Source organism: Tetrao urogallus (assembly GCF_951394365.1).
Source record: "Tetrao urogallus genome assembly, chromosome: 2".
Taxonomy (NCBI): domain Eukaryota; kingdom Metazoa; phylum Chordata; class Aves; order Galliformes; family Phasianidae; genus Tetrao; species Tetrao urogallus.
Genome location: NC_136814.1, coordinates 54,839,973 through 54,866,682, shown reverse-complemented (window position 1 = coordinate 54,866,682; position 26,710 = coordinate 54,839,973). Strand labels below are relative to the sequence as shown.

Here is a 26,710-nt window from a genome sequence, read left to right as displayed (position 1 = left end):
GTCCCGCCGGGGACTGCGGCGGGGCGAGAGGGGGTGCCGAGTGCCGTGCCCCGCGCTGCCCCGTTTCGCCCGCCCTGCTCCCCGCCGCCGCGGCACGGGGCCGCCACTCGGCGCCTGCGCACTACAGGGGCGCCAGATTTGGCGGGAGGGGGAGTGTCCAAAAGCCCTTTGTTTGATGGCATCTCTGTTTACAGAGTTTACTCTTTAATCTCAACCTGTTTCCTCCTCCTCCTCCCGCGGCTCCTCGGCACTTCGCTGCGCGGCGGCGGAGCGCCTGGGCGCAGCCCGGCAGCAGGGCGCGGCGGCGGGCGCGGGCTCCCCCGTCCTCCTCCCCCAGCGGCCGCCGCGAGGATGGCCCGGAGACCCCGGCACAGGTAACGGGGCGGGGGGTCCGCGCTGTCACACGGGACGCGGGGCTGCGGGAGAAGAGCTCTCCCGTAACGGGGCGGCAGTGCAGCCGCCCCCGTCGCACCTGAATCGCCCCGGCTCCGCAGCGTCCCTCGCCCCGAGGGGACGTACCGGGCGCCCTGCGCTGCCCCGCGCTCCGCAGGGACGAGGGCTCGCTGCCCACCCGTCCGGGGCTGCCTGTAGGGAGCTGTCGGGGCGGCGGGCAGCGCGTCCCGTCCCATTCATTCATTCATTGCCGGCGGGCCGTGACGGCAGGTGGGCGGCGGGCGTGGGGCTGGGCTCTCTCTTTTTCTTATTCTTTCCTTTTTCTTTTTTTTTTTTTCTTTTTCTTTTTTTTCTTTTTTTCTTCTTTTTTCTTTTTTTTCCTTTTTTTCTTTTTTTTTTTTTCTTTTTTTTTTTTTTTAAATTTATTTCCCCATTTTATTTCGCAGCCGCTGCCTCTTCCCCACAGGAGCGCGGCTCTGCCCCACGGGTGCGGCTGCGCGCCGCGAGGCTGGGCTCTGCCCGCACGCACGGCGGAGGGCGGCTGTGGGGTGCGCTCCGCGGAGCTGTCACCGTGCCCGAGCCGAGGCCGGACGGGACGGGACGGAACGGGCGGGCGGGCGGTAGTAAGAACCTCGCGTTCGCCGCTGCGCTGCCGGGCGGGCGCTTGGCGCGGGGTTGTTGTCTAATTAGCAGCGGACGGCGGGTCGGACACGTGGAGGCTTTTTTCTCTTTCTCTTTGCATTCTCCCCTCTCCCCTCCCCTCCCGCTGCGCTGTGACAGCGGAGCGAGGCGCGCTTCTGCCTCTCCCCGTCAGTCTGCCGGCCCCGTCCGTCAGCGCTCGTGGCCGCGCGGCCGCTCCCGAGGAGAAGGGGCTTTCGGCGTGGCAGCGGGCGCGGGGTGGCGCGGAGCGCGGGGTGCCGCTATGAATCACCCCGCCTGCCGCTGCCGGGCCGGGCGCCTCGCGGGCGCCTCCCGCAGGGACTCGGCCGCCTCCGGGAGCGGCCGTGCCGGCGGGAGCGGAGCGCGGGCTGCCGCCAACCCCGCGGGGCGCGGCGCGGAGCGGAGCGGAGCGGGAGAGGGCTGTGCCCGCGGGGCTGCTGCTGCCCGAATTCCTTCAATCGCGGTAGCGGCAGCAGCGAGTCATTTCCTCTCCACCCTCTCTTTTCTTTTTTCTTTTTTGCTTTTTCCCCCCTTCTCTTCTGCTCCCTCCCCCCCTCCCCCCCCCGTTAGCCGGTTGCTCTAAGAGGGAGCCCGGCGCTGTTCTGACTCCAGTCTTCAGCCCCTGCGCCGGTGAAAGTTGTGGGGGCTCCGAGTATCCCGAGGGCGCGGGATACTCTCCCGCCGCTGGAGGACGCGGGGAACGCGCTGGGCTCTCCGTCAGCCAGGTCCGGCCGAGCAGCCCGCGCTGCCAAGCGTGCTCCGGGAGCAGTGCGGCGCGGGCGGGATGCGCTTCTTCCCTCTGCCAAACTCCTGGGAGCCGCAGAGCTCCCTTTGCGCGCGAGCAGCTCTGATGGCAGATGAGCGCCCGAGCTCTGCCCGCCCCGGCGGCCGACGGCGCTGTCGGTGCGTGACCCGGGCGCTGAGTGGCCGCCGTGGCAGCTGGGCATACACATGGAAGCAGACGATGGGGAGCGCCCTGCGTGGAGCGGGGCAGAAAGCAGGGCTGCAGACTGTGAAGGCGCGATTAACCCCGCGTGCTTTAAAGGGTGTGTGCTCAACAGCCCGCGTTTGAGGTGTCTGCGTCTTTGCTGCAGCTTGTTTTAAAACGTGGTCTCTCGAAAACAGGAAAACAGGATAAACAATGCTTGGGAATTAGGGTGTAGTGAATTGCCTTATTACAAAATGACTGTATTTGACTGCCTTAGTCATCCTGTAACATCCCATAGCTCTGTGCCATCAGATAGAGTGCAGTTGTTCGTCTCATAACATAACACTGTTTCTGTTTGAGCGCTGTAGTTTCGTCTCTGCCAGAGTGTCAAAAGTGCTGTTCCTATCACAGAAGTTGGAAATAAAATGTTTCCCAGCAGAAAGGCAGCCCTGTTTGCAAAGCCGTCCTGGTTCACTGGGGGAAAAGTGTGAGAGTGGTGAGAGCCCTTTTTACCCCTGATAGCCTCTGGGGAAATCCCTTAGTCATGAAGGAGGTGAGCAGCAGTGTGTCAAAAACAATATGAGGTATTTAGAAATGGAGTAGAGGTAATAAAGCCTTGAATTAGCAAAATGGGCAGTGCAAAGTGGCTCAATCCTTCATTGGTTGGTTGCAGGATACTCTGTATGCTTGTCCACATTTATGCTACCACTCACTGGCTTCACTTCATCACAGAAACTTCTGTCTTCACACACAGGACCCATAAACATGGCCTCGAACAAGGTCATTATGGGTGAGCCTTTTGTATTCATATATCTCATTTGGGAGCCATGCAGCTACCTGTCCTATTGGCCATAGCAAACCACGAACACTGTTCAGAACTTGTGGCATGAGTTAAAGATTGTGAGCGTGCACTTGTGTAATGGACACAGCCTCCAGTTTTCTTTATTGTCCTAAACATTGTGTTCTAATTCGAAACCCCCATTGGCTGAAAGTTTGCCAAATGTGTAATTCACCACCGATCTAATAGTGTGAGCAGGTCCAAACATGCATGGCAGTGAGGAGGCTGCCAGCCCTTTGCTTGTATCTGTGGATACCAAAAACAGCAGAACCAGTTCGGAATACAAGAACAACAGAATGCAGAACAAAATCTTGTTGTGCAAGTTTTAAAACTTTTATCTGTGTAACCTTTGTAAAGATTGTGTGTTTTCTGTGTGCTGTGTAATTAAGTAGCTCCAGTCCTCACGTTCCGCTCTGTGTCTTGCTGTGTTTCCTGCTGCAGCATATACAGCAGCGATGACGATGAAGAAGATGTTGAGATGTACGACCATGATTATGACGGCCTGCTTCCTAAGGCTGGGAAACGTCACCTAGGGAAAACCAGATGGACCCGCGAAGAGGTAATTGCCAGTTCGGTCATCTCCTGCATGGGGGAAGTCAGAAGAAGAGTGTAGCAGTGACAGCTCTGAGAATAAAGATGGTTTTGACCTATTAGTTACATGCAGCGTTTTACTTCGCTTTGAGGATCGTTGGTTTCTTTTAAATGTCCACCACGGTCTGCCTTGCAGGTATTTGAGCTTCTGTAATCCCTGTTGAAGAAGCAGACAGAGTCACCTGTGGCAGTGCTGGGTGCTTCCCACTGCCTCTTTGTGTTTCAGAGCGGTTGCTATGTGCGAGCTGACGTGTGCTCCGTGTCCCACAGCAGCAAACAACTGTGGCAGAAACTGCTGCAGTACTTTTGTGCCATTTGAAATTTGCACTTTAATTGCAGCATTGTGATTCCGAGAGGAAATAAATTAAAAGCTGGAAGAAAGAAACCCAGTCGTACCAAAATTGAGCATTTGAGATGTGTTTTGCCTCTGAAGGTCAGAATAATGCCTTAGTCACGGTACCCTTGTGTTGACTTTCCAGATAAATTCTGATATCAAACTCCTTTGCCAGGTGGATGTCCCATGGCCATTGAACTGGTTTGTGCTCATTATGAAATGCATTAATACAGTTATTGAGTTATGTTTTGACTTTCTCCTCTCTGACAACGTATATTGATATATAAACAGAGGCAGGTCACCTTTTGCAAGCACTTATTTTTCAATCCACAGCCTGCTGTTATGGCAGTGGCTGTGGTGGTGATGGCTGCGTGGCCCAGTGGCCTCTTCCATGTCACGAGGACCAGGAGTGCCCAGGGAGGTACCATGGGGGTCATTGCCCTCCTCCTATCTCCTGGGGCAGTTCTTGTGAGTTCCCCTATCTTGATCTTTCCCAATACATGATACTGCTGCTTTTTTGTCTCGAGGGTCTATATTTCTGGCCTTATCATTAAAAATACTGGGCTGAGTTTCTTGCTGTTGCAAGCATGCAAAACTCCCTCACAGCCATCAGGAGCACTCATTTTATTGTGCTTTCATTGTAAATGGACCAGCAATGAACAAATTACTGGAACTCCCATTACTTGCAAGACATTCAAAGCTTAAGGCTGTGATTTCCAGAGGTCCCCAGACAGCTGGGTGCCTCAGTGTCATTGTTTGCTGTGATGCCTGGCATCAAAAATGTCCAAGCGCTCCTGTAAATCCAGTAACAGAGTAACAGTTACACTGCTGGGAGCAGTAAAATGGGAGTCAGAGAGCATGGAAAAAATCAGCCTTTCTCCTACAGCACTGTAAAGAGCCTACCAAAATCCATGGAAGAAGAAAAACCTCCGGATCTGGGCAATTAAAAACACAAGAAGACTGCAGACCACCTCCTCTTACTCTCAAGACACAAGCCAACAAAAGTAATAGATACATACAGAGTTAGAAGTGGGCAACTTAATTTTGAGTGCCTTTCATTTGCATCATAAGAGATCATGATATTAATTATTTTATTTATCTATTTATTTTTAATGATTCAGGATGAGAAACTGAAGAAACTTGTGGAACAGAATGGCACAGAAGACTGGAAAGTCATTGCCAATTTCCTTCCTGTAGGTGGACACTAGTTTCTGTTTCCAATTCTAGTGACAACTCTTTATCAGAGGTTTCCAAGTAAGGGAAAGGGGAGTGGTTTTTGTAGTTACTTTTTTGCGGGAGATAAAACCTCCACATCTGGAGACCTCAAAAGTTTGGTTAGAATTCTGTGAAGCCCTTGCCTTAATTTTCCTTTCACTTCTCAGAGAGGGCCAGGGAACATCAAACAGACTAAGATGGGGGCCAGGGAGTGTTGCATGATCAAAGGTCAATGTAAAGCTGAAACAAAATGTCTTAGTGCAGAGAAAAAAAAGTAGCTTTGGTGAACTCTGGGTAAGTGGTTTAAAAGAGAATTGTTTTGTGAACGCTACAGCTGTAGCAGAAGCACAACAGCTATTGTGCCAGAGGATGAGGATTGAGGTTGTGTAGTCTGGGCTATACAGTCATAACTGCAAAAACTATAGAAACAGTTGCACTGACCAAATGATAGTTGGGCACCTTCTTCTCTGACCTATTGTATGATTCCTTTTTCTCTTAGTAATCGTAGTTGGCTGTGAAATATGCTGGAGGCGCATAGATAAGAGAGTTATCACTCTACATTAATCTTTTTCAAAGAATAATCTACTTGTGTGTTTTATATTTCATTAGAATCGGACAGATGTTCAGTGCCAGCACAGGTGGCAGAAAGTGTTAAACCCAGAACTTATCAAAGGTCCATGGACTAAAGAGGAGGATCAAAGGGTAATCAGTTTTCCCTTCCATTTAATTAATACCTTAATAACAATTTCATGTATTGGGGCAAAATTTCCAGAGAGCTGAGTGGTTTTAACTGTTGTAACTGCCTGAGGCAGGACTGATACTGCCTTATCAGTGCTTAAGTATTTCTAAGTTTTCTATGCAAACTATTTAATTTTGCTTTATAGCACTGTAATGTAGAAATGCAATCTAGAAATGCTGTAACTGTTACGAGATTTTTTTCTTTTGGGTAAAAGTGTAAATGGGAAACAGGGAACCTTAATTTTGTGTTAGTTTTTCTATAGCGATTTTGAAAAATGTCGTTGAAAATACTTCTCCACTGCAGTAAAACTTTCATTGATTCATTATGCATCATTAAATACAGGCAGTTTTTATGTCCTTCTTTGAAGGTAATAGAACTCGTGCAGAAATATGGTCCAAAGCGCTGGTCGGTCATTGCTAAGCACTTGAAGGGAAGAATTGGAAAACAGTGCAGGGAGAGGTGGCACAACCATCTGAATCCAGAAGTGAAGAAAACCTCCTGGACAGAAGAGGAAGATAGAATTATTTACCAGGCACACAAGAGACTGGGAAACAGATGGGCAGAAATTGCAAAGTTGCTGCCTGGACGGTAATGACATATGCCTTCAGCTCTCAAATAGGAAAAAAGGGAAAAGCTGTAGGTTCAAGCAGGCTTTTTCAGCCTTTGCATTATAAATAGAAAATTTTGGAATCAAAACCTGGCAAGCCAATGACATCAATGTGCTTTTGTCTCAGTGGGAAACTGTGCTGTTTGGTCAGTACATGGAACAGCATGACATTTTTACATGCTTTTAATGTTTGCCATAGACAAAAAAAAGCAGTAAGTAGAGCAAGACTGTACAAGTTTCCTGAATGTATGTTCAATAATTGACAAAATTGAAAATAATTTAACAGTCAGACTTGCAAGTGGAACTTAGTTTACATTCAGCCAAGAGTGCACTTGCAAAGTGAAATCCAGTATGTTGGCTCAGAATGATTTAGGAGAAGGCTGCTTCAGCGTTTGTCATTGCTCATGAATTATCCAGAAGGTATTTACCTATAATCCACATATAAATCCTCATATAAAATTGGAGAAGCTGACTTCCTTGGGCTGCAGTCCTGGAAATACTTATCTCATTGAAAGCACATGCACAAGTTACATATACTTTTAGGTATTCAGAGTCTTACTCACTGTACAGTAGAAGTGACTCAACATAAAGTGTGTTGAGCAACTACTGTAAGCAGAGGAGGGTTTTCTGTTCCCATTTTTATTCCTGTTTCTTGCTGAAGCATCTTCAATGCCTGAGATTGTGATATCATTTCAAGTGGGTATTCCATAAGCTGCTTCCACCTTCCAGAAGAAGGCAAGAAAGCAGTTACCACTTGGAAAGTTTCTATGTAGCCCCCACACATCACTGATATTAATTTCAACCTTATTATGTGGTGGTGACATTTTTCAAGCGGAGGAACTGTTGCTGACTGTATACAATCTCACAGATTTGTTAAGTTTACTTTTTCTGGCCCATGATTCGGAGAGTTTGAACCTCAGTTTTTCTGAGGCAAATAGCCATCACAGCAGTGTTGTTTACCAGGTTTGTGTGCAGAGTACAGTGCTCTCATTGCCTAGGTGGTCAGCTGGAAAGTTGCTTGGAAGCTGGTCTTTTGACAGCTGTGCTCCATAGCCTTTCTTTCTAGTAGTGAGTCACAATAAAACAGTAAGACTTGCAAAGGTGGTGCTGGTAGTCTTCAGGGGAACATCAGAGAAGTGTTGGGCTCAGTGTCACCTCACCTCATGGGAATGGGGTGAAGCTGATGGTATTCATTGCTTGCAGTTTGAGTACTTCAGGCTTATATGCTTTAAATGCTTCAGGCAGCGTATAAACAACAGTAGCTCAGTTGTCTTTTTCCCTCCCTTTTACTGTGAGCATCTTTCCTGAGAGGTCGAGGGTAGCGTTTGTAAGGGCCAGGCCCAGGGGAAGGTCAGAGCACTGCTCAGGGTTCGAACAAATGCTAACAGCGTCCTCCTGCCTATTAGCCTCACTTATAACACTCCTCATGCGTACACGTTTCTGTTGCAGGACTGATAATGCTATCAAGAACCACTGGAATTCCACCATGCGCCGGAAGGTCGAGCAGGAGGGCTACCTGCAGGAGTCCTCCAAAGCCGGGCTGCCCTCAGCAGCCACCGGCTTCCAGAAGAGCAATCACCTGATGGCCTTTGCCCACAACCCACCCGCAGGCCCACTCCCCGGGGCCGGCCAGGCCCCGCTGGGCAGTGATTACCCCTATTATCACATTGCTGAGCCACAAAACGTAAGCTCCTGGAAGCGCTTTTCGGTTTTGTTTCCTTCTGTGGGATGGGTGGGTGCAATTCGGTTGATTTCCAGTAAAACAAAGTTTTGGGTTTTTTTTCCCATTCGTGGAGAATTGATTTATGTTTGGGGTCAGGTGAGGATGGTTTGGACTTAAGCAGTGATGGGTATATGCCTGCTTCAAATCCACTGCTGACGTACAGGTGGAGTCAGGTTCAGCATATTTAGCATCTTGTAACCACTGGAAATGTTTTGAGTGCTATTTTTTATAGTGGTGAACATGTGTGGTAGACATGTTGAAAATGAGTTAAATCTGATTAACTCTGTGTTCTGTCTCAAAATCTTCTGGGTTCATTTTGGCCATACTCTGTGAATGGATTCCCTATCAGAACCAAGTAAACAGTAGTGTTTTAATCTGATTCCATTCCTATTAACAATTAATAATGAAATTAATAATTAAACAGGCCTCTGCTTTAAATGCTTACAATATAGTTTTAGATGATAAAAGAATTGCATCTTTTGTTTTTTTTTTGAGATAGAAACATCTCACAAATGAATCTACAAATTATTCATTTTTTTCATCAGGAGGGTACATGCTCCATTTGTAAATGTTCTTTCTCCCTCTGTAGTACTCACTGTCATGTTCTAAAAGCTGTTTGTTTTGCTTTTTCTTTATAATATTAAGCTTGCAAAAGCAAATGTGTTTTTAAAGCAGATTCACAACGTAGGCAGGTGATATGCCAGAAGTAATAACTTTTAGTCTCTTTTGCTTTTTGGCCTAGGTCCCTGGTCAGATCCCATATCCAGTAGCACTGCATGTAAATATTGTCAATGTTCCTCAGCCAGCTGCTGCAGCTATTCAGGTAGATAATTTGAACATCATTTTGAGAGACAATTTGTTAAACCTTTGCTAAGTCAAAATGCAGACGTCTTACCTTAAGGAAACATTTTAATGTAATATGTGTGAAGAGAGAAAATGGGGAAGGTGGGGGAGTTCTGACCTGGCTAATAATTGCTTTTTCTGAAGTGAATTTAACACACAGTAGTTGTCTTCTAGCGTGATAGATTTTGCTTTCTCCATTTCAAATGTCTGAACTGAAATTCAGCAGGGACTTTGATAGTGGAAAACACGATTGACATTTGTTTCATCTTTTGAGTCTAATTTGGCTATTATAACCACAGAACGGCAAGCCACGAGCATTTTAGTTGCTACATCCTATCAGACCTTTATCTTTTCTTTTCCCTTAACTCTTAATTTCAGAGACACTATAATGATGAAGACCCTGAGAAAGAAAAACGAATAAAGGAATTAGAGTTGCTACTAATGTCGACTGAGAATGAACTGAAAGGGCAGCAGGCATTACCAGTAAGATTGTCACTGTGTGCTTGGATGGAGGGATAGCAGCATTACCCCAGTGCTTGTCTTTTTAACTTTTTACTCCCCCTTTGCCTTTGATACTAATCGAGGCTCTATATTTCTGTTTTAAAAGGATGAAACATAGCACATGCATACTCTGTATCTGCTTTGTAAATTCTGTGATAAAAAAAAATTCAATTTGCAGGTGTTTTACTTTGCAAAGTGGGAGCAGGGCTGGGCTCTGTAACATTACATAATGTTGGAAATGTGATGATTGTACTCAAATGAAAAATCCCACAGATCTTAAACCAATGGGAACTGCGTTTTTCAAAGTGTGCAATGGTTCATGTGATGAAAATGTAGTGCCTATACGTTAGATTTTTCTTCTCTGTTGTATTCTTTTCTTCAGCTGTGTTTTATACACTTTGTAAGCTTCAGACTTGGTGCATGTTTGACAGTTTGTTTTACTTCTCCAAATAATGGTAGATCCTTCATAACTGCATGTGTGGAACAAATGCTGGCTATTACTGAATTCTTACACTTTGTTGTATGTGCCATTGAATGTTTATATGTGAAAACCCTCACTTAGTTACTTAACACCATCACCAAAGCCAAGAGTCCACAAATCATTTTGGAAGAAAGGTGATAGCCAGCAGATTCTTTGTTTTGGTTTGTTTTGGTTTTTTTTTTTGGGTAATATTTAAAATAATAGTAAAAACAACTGCATGCACGATACGTTAGTTTGGCCACTTCTTAACTTTAGTTAATGTTTTGCAATTTCTTCTGTTGCATGATCACACTGGAAAGAAACTTCTGTTAATATGTTCTTCTGCTTTCCTAACCACGTTGATTTGACAGCCTCTTCATTGCATTGGTGTAAGCTGTAGTGTTAGACAGGGATAGAAGAAGAGAAGGAGATAAGTAAACAAAAGCAACTCTAACTCTAAACTCTTTAGTGTTCTACAGTGCTGAGTGCTCACTAGGGAAACCCTGCCATTTCATGCTTCTCACAGAAAATGACTTGCAGACACTTGTTGAACTTTTGGAGTAATGCAGTACAAATTGATAATCTACTAGTCATGACACACATTCATAATCCTGGAAGTGAATTATGAGGTAACTTTGGGATAACAAACACAGTGCTGAAATTACTTAAAACAAGGTCTTGCACTGATGAAAGGAAACATCTTGACAATTGTTTCATAGGCATAAGTTTTTAGATGATGATGCAACCACTTTTATCTTTCCTCCAGTGGCATCTGACGCCTTATGCAATTTCATTGCTAAGTTCCTTCTGCCTTTCCCCCCCCCCTCCTTTCCTTTTTTTTGCTTCTTCCTTTAGACACAGAACCACACAGCAAACTACCCCGGCTGGCACAGCACCACGGTTGCTGACAATACCAGGACCAGTGGTGACAATGCACCTGTTTCCTGTTTGGGGGAACATCACCACTGTACTCCATCTCCGCCAGTGGATCATGGTTGCTTACCTGAGGAAAGTGCGTCCCCTGCACGGTGCATGATTGTTCACCAGAGCAACATCCTGGATAATGTTAAGAATCTCTTAGAATTTGCAGAAACACTCCAGTTAATAGACTCCGTAAGTAGAACTGTCGCCTCAGGTGCATTTGTGTGTGGTCAAGGAGTAAGGGGAGAGGAACTGGGACCATCCTAAAAGTATTGTTGGTTTTTGGTTTTTTTTCTGAGTAACTTCTAGTTGCTACAAGATCCGAAGCTTAGCTTCTGAAATAACAACATATGTCTGCTTGTAATTGAAGCCCCTGAGTGTGGAAGCGTTTGCTTTCTGTGCATGTCTCCCTTTCCTGCTACACTTTGGTATGGGAATGTGATTAGTGAATGACACATTACGAGTTTGAAACAACCTCTTACTGTGTTGCATCTCCCTAAGCTAAAAGCAGAGACACCATGGAAGATTTTAAACAGTGAAATAATACTTTTTTAGATTGGAAGTGACACATGCTGTAGGTTTACATGTGGCTGATCATGTATCTGCATCATTTTTTAAAATTTCCTGTCGTAGCATCAATTGCTGCTTCCTAGAGCAAAAAGGGTTTACCCTAGCATGTGTGAGGAACTGAAAACACTGTTTTTAACTCCAAGGTAGCTGAGTGACACTGACATGTCCTTTTTACATCGCGATCTCCCGGCTACTGTGTGTAACAGGAATGATGAGGGGAAATATGTTTGCTGGTGGCACTCTGCTTCAGCCGCGGAGGGGTCGGCTTTACGCAGTGCCAAATCCCCTTCTGCACCTCCAGAGCAGTTGTGCTGGCTCAGAGGAGACCAATCTTGGCTGGGAGTCTAAGGCACATGCTTTTTTTTCCTAACGATTTTTTGTCTTTGTTCTGCACAGAAAATGCTGGACTAGCCAATAGCAAGGACATCATTTGACTGACTGTTTCTTTAGGACCTCACCAACACTGATAGAGTGCTAGCTCGATATGCTTGACATATTGATCAAAAACACAAATAAGAGATTTGAGAATCAGTAAACAAATAAACACGGTCAAGCAGAATTGAATTGGGAAAGTCTTTGTATCCTAACACTGCATTTTCATGAGGTGGCACTATATACTGTCTTATGGCTCCGTGCCTCCCACGTTGTTTCAGGATCCTTCATCATGGGGTGATCTCAGCAGTTTTGAATTCTTTGAAGACACAGACATTCTGGCTGGCAAAACTACTTCAGGCAGAGCCGTGCAGCTGCAACATGGAGGGGCCAGTGCTTGTAGACCTCCAAGACGCCCCACCTCAAACCTGAGCAAAACCATGTCAAGTCAGGGCCCTCCTGGCTCACCAAAGTCCTTGTCTGCCTCGCAGGGCAGTGCGACTCCGTTGGTCCTTCGCAAAAGGAGAGGGCATGCCAGCCCCTTAGCCAGTAGCCCCAGTAGCACCTTGGAACTGGCTGATGGCAGCAGCTCAACTTCTAAGCACTCCCCTGTCAAAAGCCTGCCCTTCTCTCCCTCGCAGGTAGATCAAGACTTCTGCACAGCTGTTACTAATTCTCAAAAGTCACTGCAGTGTTAACAATTTAGAAACTAATCCTTCGGAACAAATGACTAATTACCGTTGCACTCGTTGATTTCACTCAATTTTTGAATCTTCTCACTATTCCTAGTCTTCACCACTGAGTGTAGATCATCTGCAAGCTAACTGTTGATTTTCTTCTTTCAAATTCATCTGTGGAGCTTGGGTTTTTCTTTTTGATTTGGTTTGTTTTTGTAGGGGATTGTGATTGCTTGCTTTGCTCACGCTGTTAACTCCTTCAGCTACTAGAGTTAAACATTTCTGATCATTGGTAATACTTTCCATCACTGTCCACTTACAGTATGATTCATTGACCTAGAAAACCCCAAACTGCATTTAAATAGCATTCAGGCTGTGAGACAAACTGGCAACAACCAGAAAATTCTAATTGTGGGGCGGAGTGGAATAGGAATGAGGAGAAGGTCTGCCTCTTACAATTGTCCAGTGTGCACTTTGAAATTCCTGTGCATTGTTGCTTTGTTTCACAGCTGCAGCACTATTTAAAAGTGTTTTGTTTTCATTTGTCTGTTTCTGTTGTTTTTTCCTTGATTTGGCATTAAAGTCAGATAAATACTTTTTCATGAAGAATATAGATGGCAAGATAATGATCTCCCACCATATCTCCAGTTATATGTTAGGTAGTTTAATCATATATCACTTGTCCAGTAAAATCCATGTTTTCACACATACCGTATTTTTCTAATCTGGTACACGTGAAGTCCAGCAGGTAACCTGGTAAATCAGTGTCTGAATGAAGGATACCACAACACTCATAGATTTATAGATACTAGAAATGGAAGCCATATTTTTGGCTGCCAAGAGGAACTCATGGAAAAGCAATTTTCTTCAAACTGTTATCTCCACCTCCTTTTCAGTCAGCGGAAAACACACACCCGTTGTAGGCAGCAAATTTCATTTTATGTTGTGAAAATGGAGCACTTTGTTTTGAGAGAGACAATAAGAAATTTATTTTCCTGTCATATCTGCCTTATTTACTGCTTCAGAAGTATCTAGATTCCCCTAATAAAAATTTGTGGAATTGTAGAAACCCCATTTCCAAAGGGTTTCTTCATGAAACATCCCCTACTCATTTTCTCTTGTTTCTTACCTCAAGCTCTTGATATTAATTACACTCTATTTGCAAAAAATCCACATCAGATGTTTAAGTGGTAGAGATGGTTTTTGTTTGGAATGGAGTGTCACCTTGTTTATGATTTCCCACAGTAGAAACATTAGTCCTTACTTTCTGAATGCTCTAACCAGATAGTTTGCAGAATATTGTTTTTACACATAGTCAGGTACTCTACACACACCTACCCGTATGGTAGGGACAAGAGAGTCACTTATGGCAATGAGAAGGAAACCATTTATTTTTCTTCTGTTCAGTAAAGTCAACTGAAGAAGTCAGCATCGCAATCTAGGTGGCCCTGCTGATTTTTTCTTTTCCTGTCTACAGTTCTTAAACACATCGCCCAGTCACGAAAATCTGAACCTGGACAACCCTGCACTAACCTCCACGCCGGTGTGTGGCCATAAGGTGGCTGTTACCACCCCATTCCACAGGGACCAGACTTTCAAAACTCAGAAGGAAAATCATATGTAAGTTTTTTTCTCACGCTGCCTTGCCAGGTTCATGAGAGTTCATTTTTTACAGGTTTGCACGCACCCAAAGTTCTGGCTAACTGTGTGCTTCCTGCAGAGTTATGTGCTAATGCATTCAGATTTTTCTTGGTTTGGAATAAAACTTCCACTGCATAACTGCAGAGGAAGGCTGTTACCATGCACATAGGCTCATCAGTTGTTTTTTTTTTTTTAAATAAAGCCATTCCACCTTATTCAAGTTAAATAGATGTTCTTCCAGAAGAACACAGAAGAGCAAAACGGATTATATGGTTGAAGGAAAATATTTGTCAAAATCTCACCACAATGATTGCTTTTATGCATGTGTTTTTGTAAGGAGTTAATATTTCCATCCAGTTCCTTTAAAGTTTTTTTCCTCTTTCTAAAGTTTCAGAACTCCTGCAATCAAGAGGTCGATATTAGAGAGCTCTCCAAGAACACCCACTCCATTCAAAAACGCACTTGCAGCTCAGGAAATCAAATATGGTCCTTTGAAGATGCTGGTAAGAAGGAAACAATGATAAAAGTTGCTTTGATATTAGTGTAGAGGGATGTTCTGGGACCCGTGTGTAACGTTTCCTCCTTTCAGCCTCAAACTCCGACTCATCTTGTAGAAGATCTGCAGGACGTTATCAAGCAGGAGTCAGAGGAATCTGCGATAGTGGCAGGGCTACATGAAAGTGGACCCCCTTTGCTGAAGAAAATCAAACAAGAGGTAAATCGCAAACTTACTTGAGGCAATTTAATTCAGCCCTCTTTGCTGAGAAACTTAGACCAATACCTTTTCTATTAAAGAGCTGTGTCTGTTTTTCTTTCATGTGAGCCCCAAGATCTTACTGTCAGTTCTATATAGTGTACTAGGCATGTCTAATTCATCTCCCATTGATTTCCATAGAAGTCTTTCTGCTGTTTTCAGCAGGGGTTTGCTTAGGCTGTTCTAATGCAGTTTTCATTTGAAACTTAAAAAGAAAAAAAATTAGACAGGAATTTGGATTGAATCTTTCTAATACTGGTGAAGACTATAGAAGAACCCCACGGGGACCAAGCTACATGGAGTGATTTAGAAACCTGAACATTTTGGGATGCTGCATTATATCACTTTGTCACTAAAATTCTAAAAATACATATATTCTCAGTCCTTTTTAGAGGATTAAACTCTTGAATACTGACAGAACACTGAGTGCAAGTATTCAAAGTTATATTAGGGGATTTTTTTGAGAACCTTGAACATCATTTTCAACAAAGAGCAAGGTTGCAGTAAAAGAAAGTACTGTAAATGTGTGTTATGTGCAGCTGTGAAGAATATTTGTTCAATTTGTCAAACAACTGACAGATTGATCTCTCTCTGGTCAGTTAGATGCTGGGTTTTATCACGGTGCCTTTCCTGCTTTCAGGTGGAGTCTCCTACAGATAAAGCTGGAAATTTTTTTTGCTCAAACCACTGGGAAGGAGAAAACCTGAACACTCAGCTCTTTACACATGCATCTTCCATGGAAGATGTGCCAGTAAGTGCATATTTTCACACTGCCAAATGATTATTTTGTTTTACATCTGGAAAGTTCTTAAAAGGAAGAGAGAATTTTTTTTTGTTTGACCTTCCTCACAAGTAAGCATTATTCATTACTTCTGTATTGTTTTCCTGTATTAAACACGTAATAATCAAAATCCTGCTCTTAATTAGGTTGCTATGATGCCTATAGAAGGTAGCTGATGTTGCAGTTGCAGTCTGTGCAGTCTGCATAGAGTGTGCTCTTGGAGAACTACTGCATCTGTGTATTGGAATGACTGGACTGCGGAGTTAAAACTGTTAAAAGAACGAGAGGCTCTGCTTTGTTTTGTGCAAAGGGGGCCTGGCTTATGCATGGGTCTGTGCCTCACCAAGATTATTCTAAATTGATGTTTCTCTCGTACTTGAGAATTTAAGGCTGAGTGCTGCATTTGTGGCAGAGCCCACCATTGCTTGCTTCACAGTCAGGCTGAATTTGCTTTTAGTACATTCAAATTCAAGTGGTTTTCTTAAATACCTGAAAACGTTTTTTTTTTTTTCTTTCCTTCCTTGTTCAGAATCTTCTTACCAGCTCAATTTTAAAGATGCCAGTGTCAGAAGAGGAGAGCAGTTTCCACAAAACATTTGCTGTACCTAGGAACCGGCCACTAGCTAGCCCACTGCAGGTAACAAACATACACTTGTACGTATGTATGTTGATAGTACGGCGTTGGCCAGAGCTTGTCAGCTGTCTTGGGTTGGGAGAATGGACCTGGGCAGCCCAGCTGTGCCAGCACAGGTTCAGCCAGCACTCCTGGCCAGTTGCAGCCCAACACTGTGCTGCCATGACACAGAGCTGGGGTCTGTCCCCAAGGGCCTGCTCTGTCGATGCATCAGAGATGGAGATGTGAGTGATGGTCTGCAGTGCTTCCTTAGCACTCCCTGGACATCCTAGAGCCCCTGAGCAGAATTAAAATTGTGACTGTTTTAATGTCAGCCGGGTGTCAGGCTGGATTTTGGGTAGCTGTGGTTGTTCCTGGTGTTAACAACAAATGTATAAACTTGCTATATTTTCAAATACATAAATTGCTTTTCCATTGGGTGTGACCTAAAGCCCACCAAAATCCTTAGCAGCCTTTTTGTCAATTTGTGTGGGCTTTAGATCGGGCCCTCACACATCTTTCAGAGAACAAAACACAGTCTAGATAGTGATTAATTATCCTTCCACCACAACCTTTGTTTTTGAGGCAGGTGGATAAGTGATTTTTTTATCCCTTCTCCACGTGGGTGGGTTGGGAGAAAGTCATTCTTCAGAGTGAGTCACGTCAGAAAGGAAACCATAAATAACACCGCAGTTACTGACTTTCGGACAGTCTACATGGCTAATCCTTTCTTTTCCTGCTTCTATTCAGAATTTACATAAGGGGTTATTTACAATAACAAAGAATGAACAAAACAGGGTTTGCATCAAGGATCTCTAGCCTGGCATTATAATGTAAGCTACTAAAATTTTACACACAGCCCCATTTTTGCATTTCAAACATCAGTAGTACGTCCTTGCTACTCAGGCTCAGGGGCGGTCATCTGGGCACTGAACTTGAACCATCTCATGGTGGAACAGCCCATGGCTCCCACTTTGGGGACACATTTGAGGGCACACCTGAGAGGCCATATCCTGTGCTCCTTAGTAAGGTTAGGGCAAAATGTTGAGTTAGCTAACATTTTGGTAGAGCTGTGTGTTGTCTTGTTACATGGTGGTTGCCTGTGCTCTGCCTGTAATAAAAATGCAGCATCTAAGGTGCATGTCAAGTAGGAACTTTTGATCTTGAGCACAACAATGTTATGTTTCCTGCTATCTAAAAATAATTTCTTAACAAGCCGCTGTAAATGAAAGAGCTTGTTTAACCTTCTCTCCTAACTTATGCTGATTTTGGTCAGGAAGTTTACATAAGTCAGGTTGTAGGTTGTTCTGGATCCCATTCTTTACTCCTTGGTCAGGAAAAGTCCTTAGTTTTGCATGTTAGAAGTCAGATATCCTTATTGTTTGGATAAAGAGGACTTTTCCTTGAGTAGAAACTGAGTTAAGAAGAACTTTCCATCTCATTTCAGTGCTTAAGAAGTGTTGAACCAAAAAACAAAGCAGTTGTAAGAAGCCCCAAAATGAATGCTTAGATTCAGCTTCTTGGTGTACCAATATGTAACCCTCTTTGCTGATGAGGAAGCATTGAGCATTTCAGCTGAAATGTAAGCAAAAATGAGGCTAGAGGTAACTGTGTCTGTGTCATAGACAGTTTTTTCAGAATAAAACACAGGTGTTTTATAACAGCGCCGTATCATTTGTCCCTCACTGTGCTGTCTGTGCTGGACTTGGTGTCATTGGTTAGGAAGGAGCATCTGCTTCCTCCGCTGTAAGACTTGCTTGGTCTCACATCAGAGGGGTATTTGGTGCTGTGCGGTACAGAAAAGAGCCACGGTCTGGGTCTGATGCATGCCAAAAGGGATATACTGCTGCTGTGCCCCTAATGCTTTTCCCCATTCACCTATGGAGAGGACATGACCTGTCTAAAGGGTGCAAAGTGGTTGAAAATGCTGGCATTTGTGCTTCAGTTTTGACTTGTAGCATTTTGCATGGATCAGATGTTAGCATGTTATCATTCTACACTTTCTGATTCATAATTTGTTGTGTTGCCCATATACAGATAGGCATACACACACACGGACACGTATAAATATTGGACTCAATCCATTGATTCCTTGCAGGTAGAAATGAAACACTAGAGAACTCTTCGGAGTGAAATATAATTGTGTCTGTGTATGTTTACATTGCTGTTGTTAATACTTTGGGTCTGATCCAACCTTTCTGACTTAAGCAAATTTCATTGACTCTAGTCCAAGTAAGAATTACAGCACTCTTTCCACCTTCGGCTGTGTGCATGGAGAAGGGAAAGAGAGAGAGAGAGAGAGAGAGAGAGTAGAGAGAATGAGCTACACTTTTTTTTCACCCCACAGTTATGCTTTTAATACAATTTGTTCCTAAAATTCTTTTTTTTTTTTTTTTTTTTTTTTTAAATTAAACTTTTGTAAGAGGGAAGTAGTATGTTTATAAGTCTGCAGTATTTTTCATTGCTTTAGTAACTTTCACTGCCTGTACTTAAAGAAAAAGGCACGTGTCTGGCCACAAACTCACTGGAGTCTGGTTAGTTACAGATGTTCCATGCAAACTCTCAGGATGTAGAGCTGGTCATGCACAACTTGGTAAATAGTTGCTGATGAATACATCGTGATTCACCATCAACTTGGGAGGAACAGTATGTCACAGCATTTGGCATGCAAAGACAGGTAGCTGGATATAACCACTCTGGGAATAGGGTGCTATCAGTTTTGCACTAGTGCAAGAGAGAAAAACAGTAGAGAAACTTGGGTTTACACTCTTGTTTGTTCCCCTCTTCATAAAATGTTGGGTGTATTAGCATCCGTATGTAGGGTTTTTCTGGTAAGGTATGAAGATTCAGCCAGCACTTTTGTCCTGCACAGTAAATCTCATGGTTGTGTATGGGATGTTCTTTTACTGTCAGGAACAGGAGATGTCTCGCCATCCCACTGTGTTGTCTTAGGGTGGAACTGGGCTTAGAGTGCATTGCATGAATCCCAAGTACTTTTGTTTTATATTTGTTGGAGCTAGCTACAACCAGTATCCTACATTTTTGTCACTCAAACTATACTCAGTCTCACTGCAGAGAGATCTTGGCTTCGTCAAGAAATTCTTCAAGGGTTAAGATTTTGGGATAATGTCTGAAGACCTTATTGAGGCAGACTGAAGATCTGTACTGGGTTTCGCTTGAACTGCACCAAATAAGAGGTTACATAAAAATGATGTTCCTGGCTGTTCCTGTCTAAAAGTTACGTTTTATTTCACATTATGTTCTGTAGCCAGTGACACAAGTAGCAGTGCACAATACAAACTATCCTAACATAGACATTTTAACAGTTAGAAAAGTAGGCTAAATCATAGGCCATCCACCTAACCCTGCGGGCTATCAAAAGACACCATGAAATGGAACCTTTTAAGAAAATAGCACTGCTTTGATATCTTCTTCCCCCACTAACAAAGGAAACAACGCAGGGTAAAAGACCTGCAAGCTAAAGAGAATGTTCTTAAACCCATAGCTCCTGTCACTTTCCATTTTTTAACCACAGACTGACACGTTTCAGCTCGAATTTCCTGACTTTCAGTGGTTTATGTAACCCTTTTCTTTAAAAAGTAAGTCTAAAGGATTTTAAAACAGTTACTTGGTTAACCTTTTCATGATCATGAGCTGTCATTACCTTATTTTTCTCAGTTAAAAAAGAATTGTGGAATTTCATTTGCAGCTTGTTGTAAGACAGTGCTTACGGGCAAGGCAGCACACCCTCCTGCATCAGCACATTTCAAGTGCAGCCTTTCTTTTACTCCTCTCTGTGACTCTTGAGGAGCAAGAGGGTCTCATAGTCTTATTCCCTTCTTTGATTAATCAAGGGGAAAGGGGGAAACATGCTGTGCTCAGTTCCTGGGAATTTCAAGATTTTCACTGGAAAGAGAAGTAGCCCTGAGGGTGTTATCCTTTCTCTCATGTTCTGTGCTTTGCATAAGTGACAGAAGCAAAAGGTGGTTGAGAAGTACAGGTCAGCCATTGTGTGCTTTCCTCCCAGAGCAGCAGAATTTAGGTTGTGAACAACTCCGCAGATGTAGCTGCCTGCTGCAGATGCAAAGGTCTCTGCTTTGAGAAGCTGCAGAGCTGTTGCAGAAAATGGACCATTTGACTACCAGCCATTCGCAACGTGTTCTGATTTGTGAATAAAATAAAATTACTGAAGGTCACAATTAGAAAGGTGTTGAATATCCTAATGTGAGTTGCAGGTTCTCAGACCATTTCCATATCTCTCGCATTAATCTTAGAAAGCTCATACGTTTTGATCATGGGTTTTGTCTAATGAAGGGCTTCAGAGTTAAGTTCTTAAAAGTGCCACCAAGTAGCTCTGCTAGCACTGATGTCAGACTTATCATAAAAGCTGGAGAGCTGGGCCATCCTATTCTCACACATGTAGCAAGCTGTAATTCTGAAAATGGGCAGAAACCTCAGAATTTAGGAAAAGATCATCCCATGCCTCAGAGGAACAGGAATGGTGCTTTGCCTTCTCAAATGGAGTAGAGGACTGAAGTAGTTAACTGGTCTAGGAGGGCTTCCTTTTTTCTCATCCTCATGGAGTAGAAAACCAAATTGTCCTAGATGATACTTTACCATAGTGCAAGGAAAATGCTTTGTTTCGAGCTATGGCATTGATCGTTTCACTGCAAAGGAAAGAATTCTACATTTCTGTTCTAAGCCACCTTTTCTATGGCATGTGCTGCAGATTATTTAGCCAGAAGTCCAGCTTTTTGCAATAGGGAAAAAGTCTGAGATACCTTCTGGTAGTCTGGGCTTTCTAGATGTTGAAAACATTTTGGCTATTTTAATTAAAGTCCAAAGAGCAAATTTCCATGAGGTTTTCTTTCCTTATGGTTCTGTTTTCTCTAGATGGTCCAAGTTTTTATTTAAAGTGCTTTAACTGCATATCCCAGTTAAACAGTCTGTACTGCTGCTCATATCTGCTCAAGGGCAGCTGAAGGTACCTTGCAGGATAAGTGAGGTAGTCCCACTGCCAGGAGAAGGATGTGCTGAGGGGATTACTGAGGTTAAAAAAAATGAAGCAGTGAGAATGACACATCAGGAAAAGACTGGAGGTCTGTGATTTTATGCAATGCGAACACACAGTAGCATAGCTGCTTCTTCACGAGTCCCAGTTGTAACTTAAGAAGTTGCTGTGCATGGAAGAGCAAAATGCAGCTGTGGAAATACTGGCAGAGAAGGCTTAAACTCTTTTAATTAACAGCAAAATTAAGAGTAGTGTTCTGCTCTTTCAGCCAATGGAAGACATATATGGAATTAATCATACCACAGAAGTCTCGTTCTTTCCCCACTGGCTGAGAGGGGAACACCCCACTCTTAGATGGCTGAATTGAAATGGAATGAATCCACTGAATCAATGAAAGCACGCCTATCAGTGTCAGTGAGTTTGGGTCAAGCCATTTGGCTTCTAATTACAAAGCTCTTGTGTTTCATCCATTGATTTGCAGAGCAATAGGGGAGACACAGTGAGCGTTTTCCACAAGGAACATTTCGATTTTGTTTCTGTGCTGTTTTCCTGCGTACCCCAAGCTATTTGCCCGGGTCTCCTCTCTTCTCATAAGTCCTGGAAATGCTGCTGTCTGCAGGGCAGTGATGCTTTCCAGTAGCAGAGTCCTGTCAATACTCACCGAGATTCTGGCATGGAAGGAAGCGCCGTGCTTCTCAGCCTCCAGTTTTGCTTTCCCTTTTTGCTAAGCGATCCATTAGCTGAGGATGTTCAGCCCAGGCAACATGCTGTGCATCAGTCATGGGACCCAGCGCTCGCTGCCAAGAGCGGCAGTCGAATCTCTCGCCTTCAGATGACTTTCACACGTGCCTCCAGTGCCGCGCGGCAGGGCTGGCAAGGCAAGGCATTGTGCTTTGTTATGTGCTCACTGCTCGGAGCCAAGGCTTCGGACGGGAAAAGTTTATTAAAAATACCTACTGTAAATGTTACCCGAATTCCCCAGGGTAAAATTGAAATACGCTGCTGTAGTGAATACACTACTTTGGGTCAAATCCTTCTGTATTCGCCAAGCTCTCACCATCTTCAATGAGAGCTCGATGTAAGCTGTAAATTTGCATTGTAAATTGTCCCAAAAGAGAAGGGGGAAAAAAAAAAAAAAGTGTAATGGATTTCTGGGAAAATACTACCAGGGTCAAAATTGAGTAATGTGGACTGTCCTGTGCTGTCCTTCCAGGAGAGCTTGAGTAAGAAGTTTGGGGCAGACGTGTGCTGGGGACCCTGCTCCCCCAGGGTGTGGGGACAGCTGGCTCTGAGGGGAGGACAGGGGGCTGCAGCCCATGCAGCGTCTGCTACGCCTCTGGCATAGCAGAGTGAGGAGCAGGCTTCAGGTAGAAGGAGTGACGTGCAGCAGCCTGCTGAGATGTGGGAGATACGGGATGGGGATTTTGTTTTTTTCTTTCCTAAGCACATGGCTGTTAATACAAAGAGCTCAGTGTAGGTACTAACAATGAAATGTAATTAATGAAATTGGGACACTACTTGCCTCAAGTTACTTCCATTTTTTAAAAACTGGCGTATAGGGATGGATGGGCTTTCCCTTACATATTTACAGTTACCTAGGGTTCTGCTGCTCTAACTTCTCTTAACCAGTTACTTTGAAGCTTTGAAAGGTCACGGGGGAGTACTGAATGGACACATATTTCTCTGCCTCAAAATGATGGATATTTTGTAGTTGCCAATTGCTTTTGAGATGGACAGACCGTACCTGACTTCTAAGCAAAACCGATGGCATTGTGGGAACAATTACTTTGGTCCCTGATGCAAATGCCTCTAAAATAGCAAGGGAAAGTATTTGCAGGTGCCCAAGTCCCACTGAGGATCAGTAGGAGGCTGTGGGTTGCCAGCTGATGTAGGCACCTTTGAAAAAGTCACCCTGGGAGTTGTTTAACTAAAGTATAAAAGAATCTGTGGCGTGTCATATGCAAAAAGTGTGTCACACCTGCTTTTGGCTGCAGTGTGCACCCAAGGCTCACAGCACAAGCTGCCCAGGCTGAACCACTTTTGTAAGAGGTAGCTGTGTGTTTGTTCATTTCACAGATGCGGGTTTCCCACAAAAAGCTGTAGAAACTAATGAGTTGAGGCTGGACCTTTTTCTCCTTTACACAGGGAACTCCTACTGAAACTGAGCAGTAGTTCAGCCTGCAGAAAGGCATCAGTAGCAGAGACAATATTTGGAACTTGTCTACAGATAAGAGAGAGCTATGTCTGGGGAACCTGAGGACTAACCTGCATTTCCCCACCATGGTCACACAGCTCATTCACTGCTTTTATCCATTTTAGGCTGCAAGCCTTCCAGAGCAGAGAACCTCTGTCCTTGTGTAGCAGCACTCTGATTAGGGTCTGTAATGAAATTTATCTGCACTTCCTATGCTGCCTTCTGACTGCACATGTCTTGGATAACACTGTTTACAACCCGAAGAGCATTCTTCAGGAGGATACTTTAAGGATCCTCTTGCACAGTTAGCAACTAGAAGGAGCAGCATAAAGAACCATGGGCATCCTGGGGTGCTTCTGTTCTTAGCAGCCAGTTTGCAGTTCAGTAAGTACACTTGCTTGGTGCCCTAAGCGTTGAGAAGGCTTTGGCCACCTCATTGAGTGATGTAGATCTTGAGCTGCAAAGATTAACCTTGCTGAAAGTAGAGGAAAGCAGGGAAAGGTTTGTCTTGATTTGTGTTTCTTGGTGGATCTTGGGCTTAGGCCTTCTTAATCTTGAGGGGTCCCATGAACCCCTTGCTGGCAGGCAGCTTGCATGAGCACGGTTGTGCACATTTTTGGAATTTATGCTTAGCTGTCTGTATCTAATATGGTTTTTATTCAGGGTTTAGTGAATATCTCAATGTGGAAAAACAAATAAACTGAGTAATTGAAAGAGTTGAAGCACAAAAACAATACACGTATATGAGTGTGTGTGTAATACTGGTAAGTTCCAGGAGCTTTGAAATTTCATTACTGTTTATAGCTTAAGGCAATGAGAAACATCTTGTATGTGTAGGGAGTAAATAAACAGACTGTGCACAGCCTTCTGTGCAGATATGTTTATCTCAGTTTAACATTATACTAAATGGTGTCTCTAACCTCCATAAATACCACAAGAAGCAAAATGGCTTTCTTGATAATTAAAATCCTGCTTCTGCCAAGGGTCCCCCCACGTCTCCTCTGTTGCCAGAGGAGCTCTGCTCACAGGCACATGCTAATTGCTCCACGCAGGTGAAAGCAGCTTCGGGCACAGAGCTGCTTGCTCGCTGTGCTCAGGTCATCAGAGTCCTTAGTATGGACTTAGAGAGAAGAAACTGTGAGTGGGAACTTGAGAGCCATTGAATCCTGGCTCTGCTGGTGTGCTGTTGTGCAGCTGGTCTGGTTGTCCACCCTGCAGTCACAAGCTGAGATGCAGGGATGGAGCTTTTTTCCTGTTGTTCTGAGGGGCCCCTCTCTTTGGAGTTGGCACAGCACCCCAGTGCAGGCTTGCTCGATACCTGCTGCCAGGTTTGCAGCTGGGGGCCCACAAACAAATGCCTTGACGTCCACCCCAAATCTTTCCTCTTGTTTCCAACATAGCATTTGAACAACGCTTGGGAGTCGGCGTCTTGCGGGAAAACCGAGGACCAGATGGCCCTGACCGACCAGGCACGCAAGTACATGGCCGCATTCCCAACCCGGACTCTGGTGATGTGAAAGGGCCGACGGACTTCTCCGGAGAAGCATTATGGTTGGCAAACACTCCTCGTTCACTGGGAAGTCCCTGTTCCTCTGCATGAGGACTTTTCATGAATGGGAGACGAGCCTATCTTTGTTGTGGTACAACAGTTGGGAGAGCACGAAGTGCATTTAGTCACTGAGCATATATTTTCTTGTTGGATTTCACCCAACTTAAGAGAATTTTCTTTTTTTTTTTTTTTTTTTTTTTTTTTTTGAGTGAATGAACGATACTTGCCTAAATTATTAGGTACAAAGTTTTAATCAGTAATTAATGATCTGAAGTGCAGACTTACAATACAGGCAATTTTTTTTTGTACTTTCTGAGATCAAGCAGACGTGATACACCAGTATTGTTATTTCAGTGATGTGCTATCCAGGGGTGGGGGTTTGTTTGTTTTTTATTTTTTTATAATAACAGAGCAGGTACTCAAACAGATGTATTTTAAATCACTGAACAAAATGCATTGGTGTAAAATATTGAAGTAAAAAAGCATTACTACACGCGCTAGTCTGTGCAAAGGGGGAAAACTGATCGAGTTCGTGAATGCTCACACATCCATTCCTCTTGAAATACTCTTTCATTCTGTTTATGGTTCTAGACCATTATACGTTGTGTGTTTCTGTTGGGGGGGTTAATTAGCTTGCTTTAAAAAAATATTACTGTATGAAACATAGATTTATAAGAAAAATTATATTTTTATTCAGTAATTTAATTTTGTAAATGCCAAATGAATACTGTGTTTTGCTGCTAAAGACCTTAGCGTGTAGACATGCTGCTAGTGTAAAAGGAGCAGTAGAGCTTTATATGGGAAGAAAACAAATGTTGATGTTAGCTAATTGACTATGCACTAGCATTTCAGACTTTTTTATTTTAATTTTTTTTTACATCATTTATATTCCCCCCCGCCCTTTCTTTTTTTTTTTTTTTTTTTTAATAAGCAATATTTTTAAACACTGTTCCTGGGAGATTATTATTATTTTTTTTTAATTGTCTCAATGTGTGGTTTTGTTTCACATTGGTTCGTAACAGCATGTATTGCACCTTCATATGTTTGGGAGAACACTGTCTTGTTCGTGTTATCTGTTTTGTTCCATGTCTAGCTAATTGTTCCCTACCTTGGGTCTCACGTACTAAATCAGGTTCTTAGAAATACATGGTTCTTTGTACTGCCATACCAAATCTTTATCGGTATGGCAAAACACTGATTTTATTTTATTTTTTTTAATTGTCCTCTTTTTTTTTTTTTTTTTTTTTTTTAAATAACAGCCTTTGAATTTGCTGCCTTAATAGCATTTGGTGCAGCTTCACCTGCACTTAATTTTTTATACGACAATGTACTGCCTTGTAGATAAATAAAGTGTGTTCTTTTTTACTTAAACCCATATGGTCTCCTAATCTTATTTATCTTTAGTGTTTAGGCAGTGTTCTAGGCAACAATCTAGCCAAGAAGGTTTTTTTCCAGCACACTTAGATAAGTAAGGAATAGAGTGTTGCATACACCGTAAGTAGCCTCAACATCCTCAGTTGCTGAAAAGCTGAAAAAGCACAGCACAAGACCAAACATGGGACACTGTGGGCTCAAGGTACATCTGTGGTGACATGAAGTCCAGGTCAGCCTCAGCCGGTGGGAGGCTTTATGCATTTTTTGTGCCAAACTGCTCTTCTCCCAAAATACTAGCTAACTTATTTCTTCATTGAGGACCATCAGATCGGGGACCAACAGAGTTAAGAGCAAAATATTCTGGAGCTCCTCTACTAAAATATAACAGACTTTTCCACGCTTTCTTAAGAAACCAGAGGTT

At 43.6% G+C, this 26,710-nt stretch overlaps 1 protein-coding gene across 3 annotated transcripts; it reads left to right on the top strand.

Moving 5' to 3' along the window:
- Positions 1 to 351: 351 nt before the first annotated feature.
- On the top strand, positions 352 to 24,883 carry MYB (MYB proto-oncogene, transcription factor; the record flags this gene model as incomplete). 3 transcript variants are annotated; one of them, XM_079550687.1, is made up of 15 exons in its annotated part: positions 352 to 374; positions 3,261 to 3,378; positions 4,866 to 4,937; positions 5,569 to 5,661; positions 6,066 to 6,286; positions 7,755 to 7,989; positions 8,771 to 8,851; positions 9,250 to 9,354; positions 10,688 to 10,945; positions 13,850 to 13,992; positions 14,402 to 14,516; positions 14,603 to 14,728; positions 15,408 to 15,518; positions 16,078 to 16,185; positions 24,767 to 24,883. In XM_079550687.1, 15 exons carry the CDS (start codon positions 352 to 354, stop codon positions 24,881 to 24,883), a joined length of 1,926 nt encoding a protein of 641 aa, XP_079406813.1. The 3 variants fall into 3 exon arrangements, with proteins under 3 accessions (XP_079406813.1, XP_079406814.1, XP_079406815.1); XM_079550688.1 differs by lacking the exon at positions 9,250 to 9,354; XM_079550689.1 differs by lacking the exons at positions 8,771 to 8,851; positions 9,250 to 9,354.
- Positions 24,884 to 26,710: the final 1,827 nt, after the last annotated feature.